The sequence below is a fragment of the Sciurus carolinensis genome, chromosome 4, assembly GCF_902686445.1.
Source record: "Sciurus carolinensis chromosome 4, mSciCar1.2, whole genome shotgun sequence".
In the NCBI taxonomy this organism is placed as follows: domain Eukaryota; kingdom Metazoa; phylum Chordata; class Mammalia; order Rodentia; family Sciuridae; genus Sciurus; species Sciurus carolinensis.
The window spans coordinates 86,804,829-86,820,206 of NC_062216.1; the positions used below are offsets into that span (position 1 = coordinate 86,804,829).

Sequence of the window (15,378 nt, forward strand, 5' to 3'; positions counted from 1 at the left end):
CTGAGAAATTATGGAACCCAACAGGACACAGTAAGAGTTATTTTAATTCAGCAAGACAGAAGCACTTGGAGTCTTGGGGCTTATATATCATTTTGTTCTATCTCTTCCTTTTATAGATGAAGAAATGGGAGCAATTAAGTGATAACTGCACAGCTAGATAGTGACAGATTTGGGACTGAAAGCCAGGTTTCCTGGTTCATTAATCAAATTTCTTCTGTATTGGGGCTAAAAATTTTTTGGAAACGGGTTTTATTCCCTTTCCCCTGCCTTTCTCCATATTTCCCACACTCAAAATCCTGGCATATATGGCTGGTAATGAGGGGATGGGAAATGGTATCATTAGTGTTGGAATAATCTTTCCATGTGATTAACAGAGAGAAATTCATCCTTTTCTTTCTTCCCTCCCATTTCCCCACTGTACCCATTTCTCTGGCAAACAGCATTTTGTTTGCCACTTAAGCCTGCCCTTCCTGAGCAATATTCATACTCCAGATTTTTAAATAGAACAATGAATGTTTGCCCTGTGTTCTGCTACTTCAGAGTTGTTTTAGGTGACTTTGAAAAACTTGATAAAAAATTTATTTTAGCAAAATGTTTCAATTGATTTACCCGAAAGTTTGGGTCAGAGGAGAAATTTCTAGCCTTCCATCAGGCTGGTGGAAAGGAATTTGTGGCACAGAATCTTGGGTGTGGCATAAGTCACAAGGAAGGCAATTGTTCTGCTCACTTGTAAGCCAAGTGCTGGCCCTGGTTTCATGAGCTTTGATTAGATAGGAAGGGACATCTCTGTTCAAGAGCATTTTAGAGTTTTAACATTATAAAAATTACAGAGGACCCATGTGCACTTAGCCATTATAATCACCAAAGAGCTTAATTTCAAACAAAGCAAAACAGTGAATTTTATAGAGACAAGATCAACTTATAGATTCATTTTCCCTTCCTTATTAAGATATAATTTACACAGAGCAAAGTGCACAAAATGTGTGTGGATAGATTGACATATTTTCATGCATATATACCTCCATGGACTCCACAGAATATTCCAGCACTCCAGTAGGTTTGCTTATGGAAATACTTGTGATCTTTTTCTCATAGTCCTCTCTAATACCCCTACATGTTTATTTGGCCATTGGTGTTGATTATTTTGGTAGTCATGTTTTTCCTTTCCTACTTGAACCTCTAAATTTAGAAATGTACATTATTTATCAATAATTATTTGAATGGGAGATATCACCCAAGCAGCAGATGAAACATTTAGGTTGGAACTTTTATAGCCCATTAAACTTAGTTGGCAGTAAGACTTGGGCCCAATTCCTATAAGTCCTGTTTTATTGATTGTTTGGATTTTACTTCAATTATTCACAAATTCCTTTGTAGGAATTACTTAATATGTGTAGCAGGTATAGGGACAATAATTTGTCCCTATATAGTATTTCTGATTTCATATTTTTCCTGTCTCTAAGGAATGAAAAAAACTCTGTATCAAATCTGTTTTAGTTTTTTGTTTGTTTGTTTTTCATGTAAGAGGTATGAGTAGAGAGAATTTAGTTGGTTTAGTTGTGGACTATTTCAGAACTTTTTTTAAGATCACAAAGAAAGGTCAGCTTAAACCATGTGAGAATTTGGCTCTTTTGAGGAATGAAAATATTGACAATGTTAGAAACTGGAAGCTCATTTTTCTAGACTTTATTGGACATTTTCTCCCTGACTTGTAAAATATCTACCATTCCATTTAGCAGTGAGAGAAACTAAACCCAGGTTTGGGGTTGACTGCATTTAAGACCTGTGCAAAAGATTTAGCACCTCGTTATTCTGCTCTAAAGAAATGATTCATCTCTTCTTGGAATTTAGCAAATATGGCTTCTGTCTCAATAGTTTCTCAATAATAAAGAAGGGTATAAAAATAGTTTTTTAAAATTGTCATCAGACATTTCTTCTGTTTGAAGTATTGCAAAATAGCACCTCAAGGTATAAATATTTGTCTGGATTTAAAACATTGTTTTGTTTTCTATTTTGGAGATAATCTTTGCTTTTGTCTTCTTTGCTTGAACTTTCCCCACAAACAGGGGAACACTAATCTCATATTATGTTCATTAGCATTTGGGAGTTTAAGTAAATGAGTGGATTGTGCAAGTAATGAAATGTTTTTGCTTCCAAGTATTTAGATTATAAAATTGAACTGTATTTTTTAAAGCAATAGAATTTCTTTCTAATTTTTATTTTTTTTTAATATTTTAAAAAAATTAGTTCTAACTAATACAACTATACATGGCAGTAGAATGCATTTTGACACATCATACATAAATGGAGTATAACTTCTCATTCTTCTGATTGTACATGATATACAGTTATACTGGTCATGTAATCATATATGTACATAGGGTAATAGTGTCCAGTTCATTCTACTATCATTCCTACTCCCATACCTCCACCTCTCCCTTAACTCTTATCCGCCTAATCCAAAGTACCTCTATTCTTCCCTAGCCTCCTGTATACCTTATTGTGAAATAGTATCTGCATATCAGAGAAAACATTTGGCCTTTGGTTTATTGAAATTGACTTATTTTGCTTAGCATGAGTTTCCAGTTCCATCCATGAACCAGCAAATATCATAATTTCATTCTTCTTTAAGGCTGAATAATATTCCATTGTGTATATATATATATATATATATACATACACCACATGTTCTTTATCCATTCTTCTGTTGAAGGGCACCTAGGTTGGGTCCATAGTTTAGCTATTGTGAATTGAGCTGCTTTAAACTTTGATATGACTGTGTCACTGTAGTATGCTGATTTTAAGTCTTTTGGGTATAAACCAAGGAGTGGGATAGCTGGATCAAATGGTGGTTCCATTCCAGGTTTTCTAAGGAATCTCCATACTGCTTTCCAGAGTGGTTGCACCAACTTGCAGTCCCACCAACAATGTATGAGTGAAACTTTTTCTCCCACGTCCTCACCAACATATATTGTTCCTTGTATTCTTGATAATTGCCATTCTGACTGGAGTGTGATGAAATCTTAGAGTAGTTTTGATTCACATTTCTTTAATTACTAAAGATGTTGGACATTTTTTCATTTATTTGTTGACCTGTTTTATTTCTCCTTCTGTGAAGTGTCTGTTCAGTTCCTCAGTCCTTTTATTGATTGGGTTTTGTTGTTGTTGTTGTTGTTGTTGAGTTTTTTGAGTTCTTTACATATCCTGGGGATTAATGCTCTATCTGAGGTGCATGTGATAAAGATTTCTTTCCCTTATGTAGGCTCTCTCTTCATGTTATTGATTGTTTCCTTTGCTGTGAAGAAGCTTTTTATTTTGATTTTATCCCATTTATTGATTCTTGAATCTTAATTTTATTTCTCATGCTTTAGGAGTCTTGTTAAGGACAATAGGATTTCTTCTAGCATAATTTAAGATTTTGATTTCTGGGCAGGCTTGGTGAGGGTTGTAAATTGATAATTCTAATCTGTAGTGAAAGTTCTCTGTGTATTTTAAAATTCTACTTGTTTTTTAAGATAGGAACTTTAGAGTGCTGAATCAGTATAAATATGGAAAGCAGAAATCAAGTGATGTAGGCCATTTTCTTGGATTACTTTTACTAGTGGAATGTTCATATTACTTGACTTTGAACCCCACTATTATACCTTATTGAGTTGTGACCTCCAGAGAGGGAAGGTGAGTTTCTTGCAATAGGTATGACATATATAAAGTTGCATTCTTTTTGGAGGAACCTACTTGAAAAAGGTATCCATACGCAAGAGGGAGACCTAGAAGATGAGAAAAGTTAGACTCTGACATGTAAATACAGGAAGTGGAAAAAATTAGACATATTTACCTCGCAAAAAATATAAAGGAGAGATGTAGACTTAATTTCAAATATTTTAAGGGAAGTGGGTGGCGATATCTGTATCCAATTATTTATGACCCAAGGGGTTGTGTTAGAATTGATGGGTGGCAGATTTTTGTGATTCACTTAATAATTTTTTTTCCTAAAAATCAGAGCTGTTTCCTAACAGAATAGACTAACTTGAAAATGGAAGGTTTTAAATCATGGGAAATACTTTGATATATGCTATGGAGTTTTTTTCAATAGGAGTGTTAGAGAAGTGAGATAATCATTGGCTACATGTTTGGCTTAAATGACTGTTCATTACCCTTCTGATCCTCATGTTGTATGCTTTTATTATATTATTTAAAAAAAAAAACACCATTGCTGAACATGGCACTTTGAGCAACTTAACACCTCTCTAAAAAGAAGTCATTTTCTTAATGTATATAGTTTTCTCCAGATGACCTTGAAGTATCAATCTCTTTCATTTTCATTGATAGTGAACTAATTGCTAGAGATGTTGAACATTTTTTCATATATTTGTTCATCGATTATATTTCTTCTTCTGTGAAGTGACTGCTCAGTTTCTTAGCCCATTTATTGATTGGGATTTTTTTTTTTTTTTTTTTTTTTTTTGGTGTTAAGGTTTTTGAGTGCTTTATATATCCTGGAGATTAGTGCTGTATTTGAGGTCAGTGTGGTAAAGATTTTCTCCCATTCTGTAGGCTCTCTGTTCACATCATTGATTGTTTCCTTTGATGAGAAGAAGCTTTTTAGTTTGAATCCATCCCACTTATTTATTCTTGATTTTACTTCTTGTGCTTTAGCAATCATGTTAAGGAAGTCATGTTAAGCAACATGATGCTTAACATGTTAAGCATCATGTTAAGCCAACATGATGAAGATTTGGGCCTACTTTTTCTTCTACTAGGCACAGGGTCTCTGCTTTAATTCCTAGGCCCTTACTCTTAGATTTATACCCAAAGGACTTAAAATCAGCATACTATAGTGACACAGCCACATCAATGTTTCTAGCAGCTCAATTCACAATAGCTAGATTGTGGAACCAACCTAGATGCCCTTCAGTTGATGAATGGATAAAGAAAATGTGGTATATATACACAAAGGAATATTACTCAGTCTTAAATAAGAATAAAATTATGGCATTTGAAGGTAAATGGATGGAGTTGGAGAATATCATGCTAAGCTAAATAAGCCAACCCCCCAAAAACCAAAGGCTGAATGTTTTCTCTGATAAATAGATGCTGATCCCTAATGGGGGGTAGTAGGGAAAGAATGGAGAAACTTTGGATTGGGTAGAGGGGAGTGAGAGGAGGGGAGGGGGGTGGGGGGGGAAGGATGGTGAAAGGAGATGGATATTATTACCCTGTGTACGTGAATGATTGCACAAATAGTGTGACTCTGCACTGTGTACAAAGAAAAGAGAAGTGTGCTCCATTTGTGTACAGTGAGTTGAAAAGCATTCTACTGTCATGTATAACTAATTAGAACTAATAAAAAAGTGAACTAAATATGAATTTAATTTGAATACCATTTTATTAAAAGTTTATTAATTTGAAGAAGCATATTTTTGGATTATAAATTTTTAGTTATAAGAAAATTAACAAAGATCTTATTTCAAAGATCTTTTTGATAGAAGTTGAAGGGTTTTTTTAATCCCCTTAAATATTTTTGATATTTTGAGGATTATCTACTTTATGACTGTTTCTTCTTTAAATCTCGGCCAATGTCAAGCTAGCTAGCTAGCTTTCTTTCTTTTTTATTTTTTGGCACCTGGGATTGAACTCTGGGTACTTGAACATTGAGCCACATTCCCAGCCCTGTTTTGTATTTTATTTTGATACAGGGTCTCCCTAAGTTGCTTAGTACCTTGCTTTTGCTGAGGCTGGCTTTGAACTTGAGATCAGCCTGCCTCAGGCTCCAGAGCTGCTGGAATTACAGGCGCGCACCACTGCTCTCGGCTGTCACACGCTATTTCCGATAAGGAATGTAACAATTCAAATATCAGGTTTTTCTTTTTTTTTCCCCCCCTTAACTGTTAATTCTTATGAATCTATGATCTTGGAGAAAAGGAAAGAGTCTCTATCCTATAGAAGTAAATAATTTCTCAAATTTTCCAGAAATGAATAGCAGTTCTCTAGAGAACTAGATGATGTCTTAATAGTTTGCACTTCAAGGGATATTGGGAAATTTGAGTATGTGTGCACCTAAAAGGTAGTGTCTAGAGTAAAATGATATCTCCTTGCATTTAACTATATAGAGAAGGAAATTTCCTTTGAAAAATAAGTGCAATAAAAAGACCAAACTTATATAATCTAGTAAGTAGAAATGGAGTTAAGAGTGTTAATTAATATATGAGACTAGATTAGATGGGATTCAAGATGGAAGAAAATTATTGTGTATAGGAACAACAGAAAAAAACTGTAGAGCATGTGAAACTTGAAGACCTTGAAGGGACCTCCTCCTCAGCCTCTTCCTCCTCCTCTTCCTCCTCCTCCATTTCTTCCTCCTCCTCCATTTCTTCCTCCTCCTCCTGTTCTTCCTCCTTCTTCTTTCTTCTTCCTTCTCCTCCTCCTTCTTTGTCTTCATAATATCTTCTTGAAGATCACATAATATGTAATTCTTTGCTTGCAACAAAATTAAAAGCAATCTAAGTATTGTAAAAGGGGTAGAAAGGTATAAATACAATATATCTTCTAAAGAAGAAAGTGGACTGATTTTACTATTAAATTGAAGAAAGAGTACCCTCATGAATTGGAATCTATGAAAAAAGTTTTTAAGTAATCAGAGGTACTCTTTTTTTATGGGGAGGGCGGCAGTGCTAGGGATTAAACCTGAGGCCTCACAAATACTAGGCAAGCACTCTACCATTGAACCATATCCCTTCCTGCTTCGGACACACTTCTGACCCTTCAAACCTAAGACAAACCTCTCCCACTTTTTTTGCAGTGCTGGGGTTTGAACCCTAGGTCTCATACATGCTAGGCTAGCGCTCTGCCACTAAGCCATGTCCCCAGCCTGGCCCTTCTCAATCTCTTCTGCTTATCACTCTTCTGACCCCCAGTTTTGGGAGACAGTCTAAATATGTGTTCTAATATTCTATACAAACATCAGAATAATTTCACTGAACTCTCTTTCCTATGTCTTCTTTTTTATGTTTGCTTCCACAATAGCCATATATCAAATACTTAAAAAAATGTGTATGTCACTCAGTGAATACATGAGGGAGAGAGAAATGATACACTGATTTCCCACATTAACTTTTAGTTACTAAACCATTTTGATTCTTATTCTGTAATGTCTTTCACTATTTTCTATTCCAAAGCTAATATTTCTAGTTTGTACCTTCCTTAATATATCCTCATCTACTATAAAAAGGTCTCCATTTGTCTCTCTGCTTTGATCGGATTTCCTCTTTCAATCCAGTATGTATAGTCTTTCTAGCCATATATATTTGTGGTACTGGGGCTAAAACCCAGGGCCTCACACCTGCGAGGCAAGCACTTCACCACTGAGCTACATCCCCAGCCCTTTTTTTCTAGTTTAATTGTTCTAAAGCATAGTTTAAACTGTAACACGTCCCTGATCAAAACCCATCCATCATCTCCTGTTGCAGTAGTCTTCTGACTGAAGGACACATGCCCCAGGAGGTTCACAAAGATTTCCCAAAGTTTCTCAGGCAAAGATGGTTTTATGAGCATTCATTTTTAGATTTTCAATTTTTTTCAAGTCGCCCTGCTTGCTGTGAAGTTGGGACATAAACTGAGGTTTCTCCTTTCCAATGACTTACAACTGCCCTTCTTCCACCCAACAGAAGAAGTGCATATTTCAGTCATCATGAATCTTGTTTATTAGTTTAGGTTACAAAATTTCTTGTGTCTAAAAAAGGGCAGCTTAAGATGTTGGTGATAAAATAGAATATTATTCAGCCATAAAGAAGAATAAAGTATGGCATTTGCAGGAAAATGGATGGAGTTGCAGTATATAATGCTAAGTGAAATAAGTCAATCCCCCAAAACCAAAGGCCAAATGACTTCTCCGACAAGTGGATGATGATACATAATGGGGGGTGTCAGGGGAGAAGGTAAGGGACGAATAGAGGAAAGATGGATTCTGTAGAGGGAAATGAGGGGTGGGGAGGGGGCGGTGGAGGGGGGAAGAAAGAGAATGAGACAAACATCATTACTCTATGTACATGTATGATTACACAAATGGTGTGACTCTACTTCATGTACAACCAGAGAAAGGAAAGTTGTACCATATTTGTGTACAATGAATTAAAATTTTAAAAAAAGATGTTGGTGATAATTGAAATTTAATAACATCCTCTTATTGATAAAATAATATCTTAACCCTTGCTTTGAATGGAAATAAGGTAGGTCTAATTGAATTGTCAAATGATCACTAAAAATAGTATTTGATGATAGATCTTTGTGATGTTTGACATAACTCAGGAGTGCAAGGAATTGAATGATATTTCTAAAACAGTCTGTTACTTTTGTATACTTATTTACATGACATCCCAGTCAACACCTAAAATAATGGCATAATAGGCATTATATCAAATTTACTAAAATCATAAATTGAACTTTTGCAAAAAGGTCCACCATTAGTTCCTTCCATTCCTGCATGAGTGTGCCACTCCTTCCACAGGAGGGAGGTTGGTTTCTCCCTGACTTAGTCTTGGCTGACCTTGTATCTTGTTACCAATAGAATAGGGTGGAACTGAAATTATACCTGTTCTGGGTTTAGGCCTGTAGAGTCCAGGCAGTCTGCAGCTCCATGTGATTCCTGAGCCACCTGGTAAGGAAGTCAGTTATTCCATCCTGATTCACCTCTCTATTAGAATATCTGTGGTATAAAGAATAAATTGTGTTCTTTGACCTTGGCTAATTCCTGTTCTACATTTGAAATTACTGTATTCAATTCAGCACAAATAGCTGTAACTTTTAGTATCCCAAATTTTTCCCTGCGTTGATATCACTGGTTTTCTTTCTTAATTTCCTAGTAATTTTCTTCTAATTCTGTGGATCCAAACCTCATACTATGTAACTTAACTACAGTCTTTCCATTTTTCCATTTATTACACATTTACTGCTAACAAAGATTCCATAATCTGGAAAGAATGGATTTTCACCAGATAATGTGCCAGCTGGTGTTTTCTGTTTTAGTGATGAGGTATTACTCTGTAACAAGGTCTGATTTATTCACAAAAACATTGAGATATGTCTAGTAAAGAAAAAAAATCCAAAGTAACTTAAGAGCATACTGATTTTTTATACAGGAAAAGTAATATTTTATACAGAAAAATCTGAAATGCCTTTTTTAAAAAATATTAATTTTTAAATTTATCTATTTAGTTGGTTTTGGTGCTGGGGATTGAATCCAGGCCCTTCCACATGCTAAGTATGCACTCTATACTGGAACTGTACCCCCAGATCCTGAAGTGCCTTTTTTAGAACTTGATGCACAAAATGAATTTAGATTTATGGTAATGTTTAGAAAGTAAAACAAGATGTAAATGGAAGTAAGATGGATGATATGGATTAGTTTACCTCAGACTTCAAAAAGCTTGTGTTTTTAAAATTTGTTTTGATTAGTTATACTTGACATTAGAATGCACTATGATACATCATACATAAATGGTGTATAACTTCTCATTCTTCTGGTTGTACATGATGTAGAATCCAACTGGTCATGTAGTCATAAATGTACATAGGGTAATAATGTCTGATTCATTCTACTATCCTTCCTACCCTCATATCCCCTCTCCTCCCTTTATTCCCCTCTGCCTAATCTAAAGTAACTCTATTCTTCCCCAAGTACCCCTCCCCACTTATTGTGAGTTAGCATCCACATGTCAGAGAAAACATTCAGCCTTTGTTTTTTGGGGATTGGCTTATTTCACTTAGCATGATATTCTCCAGCTCCATCCATTTACTGGCAAATGCCATAATTTCATTCTTCTTTAAGACTGAGTAATATTCCATTTTGTATATATACCACATTTTCTTTATCCATTTATCTGTTGGACGGCACCTAGGTTGGTTCCATAGTTTGGCTATTGTGAATTGAGTTGCTGTAAACATTGATGTGGTTGCATCACTGTATTATGCTGATTTTAAGTCCTTTGTGTATAAACCAAGGATTGGGATAACTGGGTCAAATGGTGGTTCTATTCCAAGTTTTCTAAGGAATCTCCATACTGATTTCCAGAGTGGTTGCACCAATTTGCAGTCCCACCAACAATGTATGAGTGAATCCTTTTCCCCATACCCTCACCAACATTTATTGCTGCTTGTTTTCTTGATGGTTGCCATTGTGATTGGAGTGAGATAAAATCTGAATTTTGATTTTTCTGTTGCATTTGCCTATGTAAATGAACATTGACTTGTTTTAGACAGAAGTTCTAATGGTTGGGGTAAGCAGTTAAGTGGGTGGAAACAGATCACTCGACCTGGGCTCCCGTGGGCAGGAAGTGTGTGGTCGGAATCAGCTACTATGTATTTCCCTTACAGTTTTCCAATACCTGCAACAACCCTACAAGGCAGGTGTTATTAGTCTCCTTTTACAGATGACGCAAGTGAGGCACAGATGGGTACAGTAACTTGCCCAAAGTCATGTTTTAGAAGTAGCAGATTTGTGATTCAAGCTCAGATTTTTTTCTATAACCTTACCTCTCAAATACCTTACTTACAAAATCATGAAATATAAAATGGTGGCCATTCTTTAAAAGTTCGTATTAAAAAGCATTGTGCTGGGAATGTTTGCCGGCTCTCAGAGTATTTGGTTGTATCAGGGAAGGCTGTAGAGAAATAGTTTCATTAAGGAACACCTGCAATAGTTTGCGGGTTGGATGAGGCTCAGGTTTTAGGACCACAAATGAACAATTCCTAAGCATGCTTTAGTGTAGTTTTCCTGACCACTAAACACATGCAAAGGTTTGTGACAATTTCAGAGAAGCACTTTAGAAAGAAGCATTTCCTTTGCTAGAATGATAATAATTGGGTTTATTTCTTCTTCTAAATGGAAATGAAAAATGTGGACCTCATGAATGGATATGATTTGCTCTTACAATGCATCGGCCAGAGACTTCTAGATACACGGTGACTTTCTCCTGGTGCCAAATTCCTTTTGAATTTGTTGTTCCTTGTATTTTAGACACTTGTTGTGAATGGAACTGATCATCTTTTAATGTAACTTTTTACTTTCCTTCCAAACAATCATTGGTAATCATTCAAGGGTACACAACTAGCCTAAGCTAATCTAACCATGGACAACATTACAATTTGTTGTTCGAATGAGGTCATTTTCCTCCACTTCTTATTTTGAAAATTTTCAAGCATTAAAAGAATAACACAATGATTATAATCTGTTGCATTCCCCACTTTGAGTATTTACTAACATTATGTGATATTCACTGTCTTTTACTGTCTTAGGCTATTTTTTGATTTATTGGAAAGTAAGGTGCAGACCTTATAACACATTTTCCTTAAATCCTTCATTGTGTATCTCAGAGCAAAGAACATTCTCCTACAAAGCACAGTATTGCCATCACTCACAACTGTTCCCCAGATTTCTTTTTAGGTGCTCCTCTACCCCACAGATCCATACATTTCATTTGGTTGTATATATTTTAGTCTCTTTCAATTTTCTTTTAAAAATCTTTGATGACATGGACACTTTTTTTTTTTTTTTTTTTCATTAAACTTTTGTTTTAATGGGTCTCAAAATTCTGTGACAGATTTTTGGTCAAGTTGTTTCCATTAAAAAGTACTGATTTAAAAAACTAATAACTTAAAACTGCCACACACACAAAAAAAACAAATGGTCCACAAAACATTCTCCTTTCCTTCTGAAGGTTTTACGATGCATTGTTATCATTAACCAGTCTTTTACTATTAAACTTAAATGGCCAATTGAGACAAACAGTTCTGAGACCGTTCTTCCACCACTGATTAAGACTGGGGTGGCAGGTGTTAGGGGTAATATTCATTTAGCCTTCTGAGCTTTCTGGGCAGACTTGGTGACCTTGCCAGCTCCAGCAGCCTTCTTGTCCACTGCTTTGATGACACCCACAGCAACTGTCTGCCTCATATCACGAACAGCAAAACGACCCAGAGGAGGATAGTCAGAGAAGCTCTCGACACACATGGGCTTTCCTGGAACCATATCAACGATAGCAGCATCACCAGACTTCAAGAATTTAGGACCATCTTCCAGCTTCTTACCAGAAGGGCGATCAATCTTTTCTTTCAGCTCAGCAAACTTGCAAGCAATGTGAGCTGTGTGACAATCCAGTACAGGGGCATAGCCAGCACTGATTTGGCCTGGATGGTTCAGGATAATCACCTGAGCAGTGAAACCAGCTGCTTCCATTGGTGGGTCGTTTTTGCTGTCACCAGCAACATTGCCACGACGAACATCTTTGACAGACACGTTCTTGACATTGAAGCCCACATTATCTCCAGGAAGAGCTTCACTCAGAGCTTCATGGTGCATTTCAACAGACTTTACTTCAGTTGTGACATTGACTGGAGCAAAGGTGACCACCATGCCAGGCTTGAGAACTCCAGTCTCCACTCGGCCCACAGGGACAGTACCAATACCACCAATTTTGTAGACATCCTGGAGGGGCAGACGCAAAGGCTTGTCAGTTGGACGAGTTGGTGGCAGGATGCAATCTAAAGCTTCAAGCAGTGTGGTTCCACTGGCACTGCCATCTTTACGGGTGACTTTCCATCCCTTGAACCAAGGCATATTAGCACTTGGCTCCAACATGTTGTCACCATTCCAACCAGAAATTGGCACAAATGCTACTGTGTCAGGGTTGTAGCCAATTTTCTTAATGTAGGTACTGACTTCCTTAACGATTTCCTCGTATCTCTTCTGACTGTAGGGTGGCTCAGTGGAATCCATTTTGTTAACACCAACAATTAGTTGTTTCACACCCAGTGTGTAAGCCAGAAGGGCATGCTCACGGGTCTGCCCATTCTTGGAGATACCAGCTTCAAATTCACCAACACCAGCAGCAACAATCAGGACAGCACAGTCAGCCTGAGATGTGCCTGTAATCATATTTTTGATGAAGTCTCTGTGTCCTGGGGCATCAATGATAGTCACATAATACTTGCTGGTCTCAAATTTCCACAGGGAGATGAGAATGGTGATACCACGCTCACGCTCAGCTTTCAGTTTATCCAAGACCCAGGCATACTTGAATGAGCCCTTTCCCATCTCAGCAGCTTCCTTCTCAAATTTTTCAATGGTTCTTTTGTCGATCCCACCACATTTGTAGATCAGATGACCAGTAGTGGTAGACTTGCCTGAATCTACGTGTCCGATGACAACGATGTTGATATGAGTCTTTTCCTTTCCCATTTTGGCTTTGATTTAGCGGTGGTTTTCACGACACCTGTGTTCTGGCGGCAAACCCGTTGCGAAAAAGCGACACTTTTTTTTTATTGTAAACAAATGGGATACATGTTGTTTCTCTGTTTGTACATGGAGTCAAGGCATACCATTTGTATATCATAAATTTACATAGGGTAATGTTTGATTCATTCTGTTTTTTTTTTTCTTCCCCCCCACCCTTCCCACCCCTCTTTTCCCCCTCTATACAGTCCATACCTTCCTCCATTCTTGCTACCCTCCTTAACCCCAACCCTAAACCTAACCCTAACCCTAACGCTAACCTCTCCCTCCCCCCATTATATGTCATCATCCGCTTATCAGCGAGATCATTTGTCCTTTAGTTTTTTGAGATTGGCTTATCTCACTTAGCATGATATTCTCCAATTTCATCCATTTGCCTGCAAATGCCATAATTTTATCATTCTTTATAGTGGAGTAATATTCCATTGTGTATATATGCCACAGTTTCTTTATCCATTCATCAATTGAAGGACATCTAGGTTGGTTCCACAGTCTGGCCATTGTGAATTGAGCAGCTGTGAACATTGATCTGGCTATATCTCTGTAGTATGCTGATTTTAAGTCCTTTGTGTATAGGCCAAGGAGTGGGATAGCTGGGTCAAATGGTGGTTCCATTCCAAGTTTTCTGAGGAATCTCCATACTGCTTTCCAGAGTGGCTGCACTTATTTGCAGCCCCACCAGCAATGTATGAGTGTACCTTTCTCCCCACATCCTCGCCAACACCTGTTGTTGCTTATGTTCTTGATAATCGCCATTCTAATTGGGGTGAGATGGAATCTTAGGGTAGTTTTGATTTGCATTTCTCTTATTACTAGAGATGTTGAACATTTTTTCATATATCTGTTGATTGCTTGTAGATCTTCTTCTGTGAAGTGTCTGTTCATTTCCTTAGCCCATGTGTTGATTGGATTATTTGTATTCTTGGTGTAGAGTTTTTTGAGTTCTTTATAGATTCTGGGAATTAGCGCTCTATCTGAAGTATGAGTGACAAAGATATTCTCCCACTCTGTAGGCTCTCTCTTCACATTACTGATAGTTTCCTTTGCTGAGAGAAAGCTTTTTAGTTTGAATCTATCCCAGTTGTTGATTCTTGCTTTTATTTCTGTGCTATGGGAGTCCTGTTAAGGAAGTCTGATCCTAAGCCAACAAGTTGAAGATTTGGACCTACTTTTTCTTCTATAAGATGCAGGGTCTCTGGTCTGATTCCGAGGTCCTTGATCATTTTGAGTTGAGTTTTGTGCAGGGTGAGAGATAGGGGTTTAATTTCATTCTATTGCATATGGTTTTCCAGTTTTCCCAGCACCATTTGTTGAAGAGGCTATCTTTTCTCCATTGCATATTGTTGGAACCTTTGTCTAGTATGAGAAAATTGTATTGATTTGGGTTTGTGGACATGGACACTTTCGATGCACTCATGTTTATGTTATAGAGTGTCCCACAATCTGGATTTTACTGATTACTTCCTTAAATTAGCTTCAGATTAAACTTTATGGCAAGATGACACATAGTTAAAGCTATGGGCATTGGGAACCTTTAATGAGCGGAAGGGTGCACTTGTTAGTCATGACGCCAAATCCATAGGTGTAAACTAGGCTGCATGGCCATGCCAGTCATGGGAACCCCACCTGCAGTCAAAATGGCAGTCCTTGAATATGGGAGCAGGACCTAAACCAGGTAAATCAGAGTCTTTTCTTAAAAAACCTTATCTTAATCTGAGGAAAGAAAACTCAAAATGGTCACTAAGCTATTTATCTAAAGTTGGAAAAGATTGAAATGTAGGCAGAAAACAAGAAAATAGAAGAAGTGAATTCTGTTGTCAGTAAACAGTTGGTTTCAGATTTCTCTAAAATTAGGTTCACCTTCACCTTTTAAAAAAATTTATTACAAGTTTTCTGAGGACCCAAAGGACTTAAGATTAGCATCCTACAGTAATGTGGTCACATCAATGTTTATAGCAGCTCAATTCGCAATAGGTAGATTGTAGAACCAACCTAGATGCCCTTCAACAGATGAATGGATAAAGAAGCTGTGGTATATATACATAATGGAATATTGTTCAACCGTAAAGAATAATAATATTATGGTATTTGCA

General features: G+C 36.9%; 1 protein-coding gene across 1 annotated transcript; it reads right to left on the minus strand.

Annotated features, from left to right (window-relative positions):
* Nucleotides 1-11,708: 11,708 nt before the first annotated feature.
* LOC124983700 (elongation factor 1-alpha 1-like) lies at nt 11,709-13,246 on the minus strand. Its single transcript, XM_047551178.1, has one exon. The coding sequence runs from the start codon at nt 13,229-13,231 to the stop codon at nt 11,843-11,845; it is 1,389 nt and encodes a 462-aa protein (XP_047407134.1). The 5' UTR covers nt 13,232-13,246; the 3' UTR covers nt 11,709-11,842.
* Nucleotides 13,247-15,378: the final 2,132 nt, after the last annotated feature.

Excerpts from the sequence above, each read along its gene's own strand:
- LOC124983700 (XM_047551178.1), bottom strand. The coding sequence starts at position 13,231 with ATGGGAAAGGAAAAGACTCATATCAACATCGTTGTCATCGGACACGTA.